This window comes from Pristis pectinata, chromosome 20, assembly GCF_009764475.1.
Source record: "Pristis pectinata isolate sPriPec2 chromosome 20, sPriPec2.1.pri, whole genome shotgun sequence".
NCBI classification, from domain to species: domain Eukaryota; kingdom Metazoa; phylum Chordata; class Chondrichthyes; order Rhinopristiformes; family Pristidae; genus Pristis; species Pristis pectinata.
In genome coordinates this window covers 10,852,807-10,865,000 of record NC_067424.1, presented here as the reverse complement: position 1 = coordinate 10,865,000, position 12,194 = coordinate 10,852,807, and the positions used below count along the sequence as shown (strand labels likewise).

The 12,194-nt window shown below is 42.3% G+C and overlaps 1 protein-coding gene across 1 annotated transcript in view; it reads right to left on the bottom strand.

The window, feature by feature from the left end:
• Nucleotides 1-12,194, bottom strand: part of nfasca (neurofascin homolog (chicken) a) — a 225,547-nt gene that overhangs the window by 25,447 nt on the left and 187,906 nt on the right. Inside the window, exons 26-27 of the mRNA XM_052035087.1 lie at nt 11,071-11,106; nt 1,372-1,533 (exon numbers count right to left, since the gene is read on the bottom strand). Coding sequence (XP_051891047.1) covers nt 1,372-1,533; nt 11,071-11,106 — 198 coding nt within the window. The remainder of the gene's footprint in view (nt 1-1,371; nt 1,534-11,070; nt 11,107-12,194) is intronic.

The window sequence follows — 12,194 nt, the reverse complement described above, 5'->3', positions numbered from 1 at the left end:
ATGTGAGAGGACAGGTGGGGGCAGAGACAGAATTGGAGCTGACAACCATTTCCTATTGATGGTGAAACATCTGGTGTCAGGCAGCACTGTGGACTGAATATGCAGAGCAAGTCCAAGAGAAATGCTATTAAAATATAACATTGTCAGGTCCTATAAGATATCTTTATTAGTTACATGTACATTGAAACACACAGTGAAACGCATCTTTTGGGTAGAGTGTTCTAGGGGCAGCCCGCAAGTGTCGCCACGTTTCCAGCGCCAACATAGCATGCCCACAACTTCCTAACCCATACGTCTTTGGAATGTGGGAGGAAAATGGAGCACCCGGAGGAAACCCACGCAGACACGGGGAGAATGTACAAACTCCTTACAGACAGCGGCTGGAATTGAACCCAGGTCGCTAGCACTGTAACAGCATTATGTTAACCGCTACACTACTGTGCCTGTATTCTTAAGAGAATAAGTATATAGTACATAGATCAGTACAGCACAGTAACAGGCCTTTCAGCCCGTGATGTTGTGCCAAACTAGTTAAACACCTAGCTAAACTAACCCCTTCTGCCTACACATTGGCCCTATCCCTCCACTCTCTGCACATTCATGTGTCTATCTGCCTCCATCACCACCCCTGGCAGTGCATTCCAGGCACCCACCACTCTCTGTGTAAATAACCTACCAGCCTAATACATTTTGAATCGGACGTTCTGTTAGTTTTTTCTCTTTATTAATACCATTCCCATAATAGTGGTGCACAGTATACTGCAGGGAAAACCAATCCCCAGCTCTACTTCCTATGCTTCACAAATTCACTGCATTCTTTGTCATTGACCTATAACACAATGGATCGCCTTCACCACATGGATTATAGCAGTTCAAGGAGATGGCTTATCACCACCACCTCCCCAGGGCAACGAGGGATAGGCATTAAATACCAGCTTTTGTAGAGCTACCCACATTGCAAGAAAGCAGTTTTCAGAAGTGTCGTGCCTGTCTGAACCGTGTGATGCTGGATGTCCAAACATGGGTTGTGCTGATAAGAGGGCTTGAGCTGTATACTATCCAGCTAACTACTGACGGATAGTTAGACACTGTTGAGGCAGGGACAGCCCAGAGAGACCATCACGTAAAAACCTTCCTTAAATATGGCACTGTCTCTGTAGAGAACTCATTGCATTACATTGCACCATCAGTGTCACATTTAGTTTCCATATTTTTATTTACATTTTAAATCAATCATCGGTGCCATTTCAAACCAGAGGTGCTTGAACATCTAAGTGCCAATCAATTCGTTAAGATCGGTGGCAATAACTCAGCGACTGTTTACACTTGTCATGGATGTAAGGCTTAAAAGTACCAGCAAAGATTGGATACCATATACACGAGTGCCTGTGACGGCTGGTTGAGCGAATTCGGTGATGGTGGTGGTCGGGGGCGCGACGCTTGTTGTCGGGGGCGTGACACTGGTGGTAGTGGCGTCGGTTGTGATGCTGGTTTCAGTAGGAATGGTTGGGACGGGAACAAATCTTGAGATGACTAAGAGGAAGGAAAAAGAGAAACAACAGAATTGAACCACCTGCAACCTGGTTGGATTCAAAATGACACTGATCCTTCCTGTCCTGGGATGTACTGATGGCTCTTAACAACTTTTAAGAGAAATTTGAAGAAGGCAGGTCATTCAATTATGTTTTGGACAGCTTCTTACAGGATGTTGAAATGTAAAAGGAAAGGCAGCCAATTTGCTCATGGCACAATCAACAGCATGATAAGAGACAGATGGTCCTGCTGTTGTTGCCTCTGGGATGAACATTGGACTGGACAGCAGGAGAAATTCCCTGACCTTATTCAAAGTGGTTCCAGGGGAACTTGTGTCCAACCGGGAGGGCAGAAGTGGGTCTCCATTTCACATCTAATTGGGAATGCCTTCAACAGTTTGGCACTCCAGGAACACCGTGCTGGAGCATTGAGTTAGATTGTGTGCTCAAGTGTTTGGAGTGCCTCACAAACCCAAAAACTCAGAGGCAGGAATGCTATCCATCTAGTCATGGCAGAAACCTTAAAGAGAAAGTGGTAGAGAGACCAAACAGGGAAGAGGAAATGTATATTTACCACGCTAAGAGAATTCAAAGTGTGTAAGTATCAAGTAAAAGACATTGGGGCGTTGAGTCAAGGATGGAATGAGTTGTTTTAACTGAGTGTAGCTGGGTCAGGATTGCCAATAGATATTCTGGGGTTAAAAAAAACTTTCCGGGGGTATAGATGAAAGGAGATGGAGCAGGAGTATTGATTGGAGAACAAGTTACTCCAGAGCTCTGCCAGAGTAAGTCTATAGCACCTGGCTTCATCGGCTTTGACATTGAACTGGGCTGGTTGGCCCCTCCAGTGGTGCATGTCCTGTGACCAGGTCTACTGCGTTCAATGTTTATTCAGTTGTTTTTTTTTTGGGGATACTGAAATGTTTCCTTTGCATAATAAAGGAAGAAAATGGGGCCGTTGCAGCCAGTGGATCATCAGCAACAGAATGATATCTGCAGGGTTGGGTTGCCAGCTCTAGTCTGGTACAATGAAGCTTTCATCACATCACCTCCTGGCTGCATCCCCCCGCCATTGCCCATGTGCTGCTTACCCATGGATAATTGGAAAGGCCACAGACTTTGTTCCTATGAAAGACTCACACTGATATCCAGGTAATCAGATATATTAATTGCCCCAGCTTAATATAAGAGTTAATTTAAGATAAATTAAAATGTTGAAAGAATAAGAAAAAGGCCCACTATTTTTTTTTCACTGCCCTTATGACTTTCCCCCAGCTCTAAAGTGGAGGTTAATCTTTGATCATTGCAGACTCCAGGGCAACACTGGAAAACGGCAACCCTACTGGATGTTCTTGTGAGGAGATTCCAAGTTGTGTGACTGAACTGAACTGGCAAGAAAAAAAAACCTTGCATTGTGAGTAATCAAAAGTAGGGACACCCAGGCAGCAAAAGCCATTGGGGTAGTCCTGGATCACAGAGCAAAGTCTCCATCGGTGTGTGAGGCACACTCACGGCACATCCACTGGTCTCGTATCGTGTTAGAGGCTTCGGGGGAACAGAATGTCATCCAACCTGATTACTGGCTGTCCAGAGCCATCACTGCATCACCACACTGCACACAAGAGGGAGATCTATAACCACAGGGCATAACTTTTGTTTAAAGAGACATCATCCTTTCTAAAACTCCACACAGGCTGAATCAAAATAATGGTTAGCACAATGTAAATTCCTTTAATGATACAAGTCATTTTATTCCCTTATGGAACAGAGCACAAGCATATCACTTGCAAAATAATGTCAAGATTTAATATTCACCATTTTTTTAGACAAAGAAGTGATAAACTTTTTAAATGTGTTATGGTTTTCTAAATATATATTCCAATTAAATTTAAAAAAGCACATTTTGTTAGAGGTTACAATAAATGCCTGCTATTTGTGGCTTTTCAAAAAGATGCACCGTCCCTTTAATTGGCAACGCTTGTTTAAATCCCTTTTACAACTTGGTTCATTCTCTTTGCAAACAGAAGCACTTCAGTCATGAGTAGCCCCATGATTGAATTTAAAAGTCCCGAACATGCTGATGAAGACCATACATGAATGAAGGTAGAAATGGGGAAAGAGTGCAGTGGCTGCATCGTTGCAAAGCATCTTATCAAACATTGGTATCATTCCATGGTCAAGCACTGCCATGCCCTAGCACAGAGCTACAACATGCCCCTCACTTGCATTTCACTGATTGTATTCGACAGCGTGCAGCCACCTCCTGCATTTCTGAGACTTAGAGTTTATGTATACATGCACACACACACACACACACACACACACACACGTGCGCACACGCACACACGCGCACACACACGTGTGCATACACACACACACACACACACACACACACACACACACACACACACACACACACACACACACGTGTGCGCCAAAACTTCCACAAGCCAGACCAAAGGAGCAGTTTCTAGTTTCTCAGCCAAGGGGAAGTAAATCAGACATGTTTTTTTTGTTGGGGTCCTCACATTCTTTTGTAAGATTACAATGATAGAATTACATCTAATTAGACATGTAGTCCAGTTTTTCTCACTGATTGGCATGCTCCCACTCAAAAAACTCCCGATTTTATGGTGGTGTAATTTTACTGGAGTGTATTAGTATCTTCTAGTAATGTAGAAATATAAAGATTCATGTTAGCTAGTACAAAATGTCAGTGCAACTGGACAGTCAGTGCTCGGGCAGTCAGTTCTGACATTCACGTAGTTAGTACTGGGACATCAGTCCTGTTATACATGCAGTCAACATTGGGGTACTCACGGAGACACAAGAGACTGCTCCCATCTGCAATCTACTGGAGGAACTCAGTGGGTCCAACAGCATCTGGGGGGTGTGGGGAGGAACTGTCGATATTTTGGGTTTTGACCTGAAACGTTGACAATTCCTTTTCCCCCACAGATGCTGCTCGACCCACTGAGTTCCTCCAGCAGATTGTTTATTGCTTGGAATACTCATTCCTGTTATACACACCGTCAATACTGGAAGATTCAGTGCTGTTATACACCTAGTCAGCATTGGGATATTCAGTGTTGTAGCACTCCCAGGCAATACTGGGATGTTCAGTGCTGTAACACAGTCAACACTGGGACACTCACTATCCCATTATGCACCTAGACTAAACAGTCAATGTTTCGGGTCGTGACCCTTCACCAATCTTGATGAAGGGTCTCAACCTAAATGTCGACTGTTTTATTTCCCTCCATAGCTGCTACCTGACCTGCTGAGTTCCTCCAGCATCTTGTGTGTGTTGTTCTAGATTCCGGCATCTGTAGATTCTCTTGTGTCACCAGCAGAGAGAATTGGACAGAGTTGTACAAGTGGAGGAAAGTGATTCAGAGTGAAAGAAGAACACCACCTCCATGCAGAGACGGAATGCCGATGCTCTGCACTTCTTATTAACCTGCAGATATAGCCGGGAGAATCAGAGGACCAAGGTCGGATTCAGGCAGGAGTCCAAAGGATGGTTATGATCAGATGACTTTCAGCTGGAGGAAGTGTTTCCTTAGCCAGTTCCTTGAGTGAGGCCGGACTGTTGGAGTGAATATGAAATGCCTATGGATCGTGGAGTTGGAGGCATCCAGACTGTGTGTTCAGCAGTGGATGATCGGAGCCAAAGCCAGAGCAACTTTCCATGTCAGCTGGCAATCTTCCCCTCAGGTTACAGTAAGAGATCAGAAGATGTCACTGGAGTCGTGGGTTGGTTACAGATCAAACCTGAGTGTCCCAGTACTGACTGCTTACAACAGAACTGACAACCTCAAATCACAGGATAGCATCTATGCAGTAACATTCCACAGAATAGCCCTCCCATTTTGGGTAAAGCACATTCTGTTCCACAAAGCCTGAAGACTATGCCCTGAGATAATCAACAGTACTGTTGGTAATTATGAGCAGTTTTAGATATGAACAAAACTGGAGAGAATCTGAAATTGTGTAGAGAAAGGGAAGTGCTTAATCCAATTCCAAAGTCAACCTTCAAATTTCACTCTCATTATGAACTTACAGCCTTGTGCTTTTTATGATCAGGAATCTTAGAAATCACACAGGAAATCTGTACTGCTAAGTTCTACCAAAATGCAAAGTGACCTGAACTGAGTAGATGTGGTCCAATTTGAAGGAGGTTCAATTCAAACCTCACTCAGGCTGGTTTAGAGTTTCTGAAAGTACATTTCTAATTGGTGGTATTCTTTTACTGGTGAAAGACTTATAACAGCCAAGGACTCTCCTAATTAAGGGTCAGGAATTAAGTTATTCTCATTATGGTTAAGCTTCTTTAGGACTGTGTTACTGTTTCGAGTATTGACTGACTTATGGGGTGCAGTAAAGGTCTTATTGTCAAATGAAATGATCAGGGGAGTCTACCTCCTCCCTTCCACCTATGCCCACCCCTCACCAGTACTTTTCTTAACTGGCCAATGGCCACGTGTTTACAAAATGTCCCATCCTTTCCTTGTGATGTTTGTTATTCTCAGATGTCCATTAGAGTGCTAATTTGGTTCCAGATCCTGGATCCATACCAGATGTGCACTGATCTCTATGTCTGCAGCAGAGGACAGCAGATGCTCAGATGGTGGTGTATTCAAGGTTGAGTTGATGGAGTTTTGGACACGTAGTGAATCAGAGGAGGCACAGGATCAATCATGATGGAGTTGAATGGTAGACAAGCTCAAGAGGGCATATGGCCTATCCCTACTTTCTTGTTCTTACACGATTCCAAGATGTCTGCTTCACTCTCAGTGCCCACATAAGATAAATAAGATGCTGTCTAGTCTGTTCCTGCTGTGCTTTATTAAGATTTAAATGTTCAGGCTGCTCCAAGACATGAAGCCTATTTAGAATGGGAGAACCATACAGTATGGAAACAGGCCATTCAGCCCAATTCTCCATGCTGACTAGTGGGCACCCTTCCAGCACTTGGTCCATCTGTGCCTCATCCACACACTTCATAAGTGCTGTCAGTGACCCAGGCTCAACCACTCACTCAAGCAGTACATTCCAGGTACAGGTAGTTCCGCTATAATATGTTTCCAGAACGCAAATTGGTTATAATGCGATTGATGGATTAAGGTACACCATTTGCATTATGCAGGCTGCATTAGTTATAGCATCACCGTGATTGGGAAAACCTGTTTAAATCTGTGCTTCGAAGGCAACTTCAGCCTGTTCTGCTGTAACTCAACTTGTTATAACAGGAGGTTTCTTTAGGAGTGTAACTATCACGTTACAGCAGAACTAGCTGTACTTAACACTCTCTGCATGAAGAAGGTCCACCTCCTAACCCCTCTAAATCTCTTTCTTCCCCCTTACCCTAAACCTATGTCTATCTACCTCTAGTTTTATCCACATCTGATATGTGGAAAGGTTTCCTGCAGTCTACGCTATCTATACCCATCACAATTATGTCATTGTCCCCACTTAACCTCCTCACTCCAGAGAGAAAAGACCTAGGTTCTCCAGTCTCTCCTCATGACTGAGCTGCTCCAACCAAGGTAACATCTTGGTGACATCCTTCCTATATCATGGTGACTTTTACTCTGAGGTCCCTCTGTTTCTCAATAGTCCCTAAGATTCCTGGTGGAACTCTGAAACATTTAACTCATTGTTTACGTTCTCATGAATCTCTAAAGTGTCTAATGCTTCTGTTTCATTCATGAGGCTCTTGCAGATCTGACCTATTCTTGGTGTGCCCCTAGACAGCCATACCAGAAAGACTCCATTACTTTGCTCCACAGATCCAACATTGTTAAAGTTGCTCTTGGTTTGCCCCAGAGATTCTGTCTTATACATCTTGCTTTTACTTCATCCCAGGGGCTCATACTGCCTTGCCCATTCTAATCTGCTCCTGGGATTCTACATTTCAGTTTGCTTTTGGTTTCTCTTGGGATTCTTATGTTAACTGCTCTGCTATTTTCTCTCCCTATGGGTTCTGCATTATTTAATTTCCCAGGATGCACCTGTGGGGTTCACAGATGTCCTTTCCTTGATGTGAGCTATACATTATGTATCAGCAAGCTGTGAGATCATTGATTAGGTTTTGTTAGTCCTCCATTGCTCATTGCTGTATTCCACTTTCCAATTAGCTGATCAGTCATGGCTGTGTGGATGACACACAGTCACAATACACAGAGAATACAAAAGCTCAAAGAAATAGTTGAAGGAGCAGCCCCACCATTCAATACATTCATAGTTGACCTTCTCCAAGCCTCAACTCCTCTTCTGTGTCAGCTCCACATAGCCCTCAACTTACCGACCTTCCAAAATGTATATACTCCATCTTTAAGCACCTCCAGTGATCTAACCTCCACAGCCCTCAGGATGGAGAATTCCATTCACCACTCCCTCAGTTTTAAATGACCAGCCCCTATTGTGTAACTATCTTCCACTCATTTGAGGCCTGTGATAAGAGAATCATATCCCTTGAGCTGACTTATGAGTGATCAGAGGTCAACCACCTCTGTCATGATATCAAAGTCTCACATAAACTGTAGTCAAGGGCTACTCTTGTGGGTATGAATTGTATTTCTATCTACAACCAAAAAAAAGGTTGAAATCCTTCCCCATAGCTATTGGCCCTTTAAGTGAAACCTTGAAACACAGGTTAGTTGGGGGGTTGATTTTATATTATGTTGCTCCATCCACTTTCAATGGAATAATGCACACCCACTTTATTCATTTCATCCTCTATGCTTTCCACTTCATCCAACACCTATTGGTTAAGATGTAGTCCAAAAGGAACAAGGAACTTATGCTGCCTTTAACTTCAGAACAAACAATTCTTGGTCCTTAGATGTGATAATAGTCAGAACTATTCACCAAATCTCATTGTAATGTAATAGGAATGAGCAGTCAGAATGGAACTGGAGCACAGAGTTCCACCAGGAATCTTAGGGAGTATTGAGAAACAGAGGGACCTCAGAGTAAAAGTCACCATGATATAGGAAGGATGTGAATGCGCCGGAGAGGGTGCAGAGGAAATTCACCAAGATGTTACCTTGGTTGGAGCAGCTCAGTTATGAGGAGAGACTGGAGAACCTAGGTCTTTTCTCTCTGGAGTGAGGAGGTTAAGTGGGGACAATGACATAATTGTGATGGGTATAGATAGCGTAGACTGCAGGAAACCTTTCCACATATCAGATGTGGATAAAACTAGAGGTAGATGTGATAATAGTCAGAACTATTCACCAAATCTCATTGTAATGTAATAGGAATGAGCAGTCAGAATGGAACTGGAGCACGGGAGACTGAGGGGTGATCTTATAGAGGTGCATAAAATCATGAGGGGCATAAATAGGCTGAATGCACATAGTCTTTTTCCTAGGGTTGGGGAATCAAGAACTAGAGTGCATAAGTTTAAGGGGAGAGGGGAAAGATTTAATAGGAACCTGAGGGGCAACTTTTTCCAGACAGAGGGTGGTCAGTATATGGAATGAGCTGCCAGAGGAAGTGGCACAATAACAAAATATTAAAGATATTTGGACAGGTGCATGGATAGGAAAGGTTTAGAGGGATATGGGCCAAATGTGGGCAAATGGGACTAGCTTAGATGGGCACCTTGGTTGGCATAGACAAATTGGGCCGAAGGGCCTGTTTCCATGCTGTATGACTCTATGTTGTCACAATATTTCCTCACTCCTGTCAAATATTACAGGTGGTAAGTATTACTTCTCCCACTTTAATTAACGCAGGTCTAAGAAACCAGGTGCATGCTACTTCTGCATGTCAGAGCTGGTGAACCCTGCGATTCTGTTGCTGCAGTAACCTTACTGGGACATTGCATGGCAGAACTGTGCTGCGTCAGTCAGAGGGTTCAAGGGCCCAGCTCAGGGGGTGAGTGAGTCAGTAAAAGCAAACAGCAAAGGCAGAGCAGAGTTACAGAGTATTTGACAGGGACCCGGTTCCAACACCTGATCCCAATCAGAGCTTTGATTTGAATCCAGAACTTTTTTTGAACATTCAAGAAAGTTGTTTGTTTGCAACTGATGCAATTCTCAAGTTCGCCTCAGAATTGTTGTTTCAGAATATATATATAGGAAGGAATTGGATACATCCTTTTTTATGAAGGAGGGGAAGATGTAAATCCCACAGAACTCCTTTATTTGTTACTCCATCAATCAACCCTGTGAATTTTAAAAATATCCAGGCGTCTGCAAAACACCACTGTCAATTTGGTGATCTCATTTAGAATGGCGACAGAATGATATGGGAAATGTTAGAGAGGTACAGGCAAGATGGGCCAATTCGCCTCCTTATGTAGTGCGTCATCTTGTGAATTTATTGCAGGGCGACCTTTTGTGATAAGACCTGAGGAAAATTGTGGAGGCAAATGGGAGTAAGTGAGCTGTGTTCTGCCACTGAACTTGACCCTTGACATGAATAAAAATGAAAAAAAAACCTGCAGATGCTGGAAATCTGAACTAAAAACAGAAAATCCTGGAAACAGTCAGCAGGTCAGGCAGCAATTCTGATGAAGGTCTTTGACTTGAAACCGTCATTGTGTTTGTCTTTCCACAAATGCTGCCTGATTTTCTCAGCATTTCCAGAACTTTCTGTTGATCTTTGACCTCCTGATGCTGATAATTGGTACCTAAGTGGTAGATACCCCATTTCCCAGTATACTATTCCTCACCTTGAAGTGTACGTATGCAGGTGCACATTACATAGATATGCATACGTACACACACACACACACACACACACACACACACACAGTAACTTCTTCCTCTTGGAATTTTTATAACCACAGAAGTTTAGGACATGGATACCCTCGGACATACTCTGGGTCCTAGTGCTACTAAGTGGAATTCAAAGAGGTAGTGTCTACCTTCTCAACCACTGCCATTCCTTGCAGACCTATTATGACTCTGAGCTACATGAAACGCAAGTGGATATATCACATGCTTGGAACAGCAAGTCAGCATTGCATAAAAATGATCCAGTCATAAACACAGGTGTACATAAAACTGAAGAATGTAGTGTTGATGTACATTCAGAGCATTAAAGCTGGGTTGAATTCTGTGGCACACACTGTCCCTGTAATGCCACAGTCAGTGTGGCCTAGTTATAATATATACTGTGCAAACAACTCCCTGGAATTTACTCTATATTCTTGCTGCATAATACTTTGCACAAAGGATATCAAATCCCCTCTTGCAAATGTGCTACACTGGAGATCCCAAACAAAATTCAAAAAGACATCAATGTACCAACTACAAAGAAAATAGCCAACAGTATATATTATAGAAGAATGGCAGGTACTCAGAAGGGAGTTTAAGGCTCTAATCTAATCTCTGGCCTCAGATAACATTTATAAATACAACTGAGATTTGATTGTGCTGATTTCTGATCTTCAACCCTTTCAGATTAGAGCCTTTGACCCACTCTTATTCCAGTACCTGCTTCTCCAATATTCAACACAATGTTTCATGTGTGCAAGCAAACCCTATTTTCTCCCAGCCCATTCTCCCATTCCCCCCTTTACCTCCTTCTGTTATTGCAATCTCAGCGGTAGGGGTGACTTTAGAAAGAAAGGCAAAGAGGAAGAAAAGAGGAAAATAAACAAGACTGCATATTAAAAAGATAAAAGTTACATACAGGTATAGAGTTCAGATTGAATTACCATTTCTCAAGAGCCTAATATTACATTGCCTGATTGTAACATACCCTGACAGTATATACTGCATATTCTGGACTATGCAGAACACACTGTAATTTCTTATGAAGAACTGTAAACATTCAATTGATAACCTTGCAGGCATTATTCAAAATTCTTTGCTCCTTTGGTGTCATGATCACATCTGTCAGTAGCAAGGAACGTCATCATTTCAGACCACATTATATACAGAGAAAGATCATATACCCTGAAGTATGTTGCATTCCAATCATAATGGTTTAAAACAAACCTGCTTATTCAAACACTGATTAGATTCTATTCTGTGCCTCACTCCTAGGTATCACTTATTTTGTTTATAAATTATTTGAATCTTTTGATTAAGTTCTAGCCTGCAGTTCACTTTACAATATCTGTAATTCTATGTTTCAACCATCTTCCCTTTTACATTGAATCTAGTCTTTAATTTACTCCACTATATCGCTTATCTTATACCTAAGCTGCTTTGAATCTCTTGATAGATTCCAGAATGTAGCTTACTCTATAGTATGTCTTAGAACCTAAATGAATCCATTGATTACACTGCAGCCTGTAGCTTATTTGTATATATCCTTTATCTGAATTGATCTGAAGGCTCAATTAAATCCTAGCCAATAAACCCCTCTAGGGCATCCAAAATTCTTGATATAAACTATCAGACCGCTTTCTTTAGATTGAATTCTTCACAAATTCTAGGAGGAATGTTATAAATTGAGGACAGCAATGTGATACCTCAGCATATTTTTGAAATCATGTTACTTCTGTTCAACTTACTCCAAATTACAAAGATCCCTGACTGTAACAACCAAAAACCCCTTGAACAGGTTCTGCTGTTAACTCATTCCCAGTATTCATTGGTCAGTATATGAACCTTTAAATTAGATTGGATCTCCGAGATCACATCCCTTATTATTTTGTTTCTCAGCCATCTGAATTTTAACAGATTTTAACAGTCA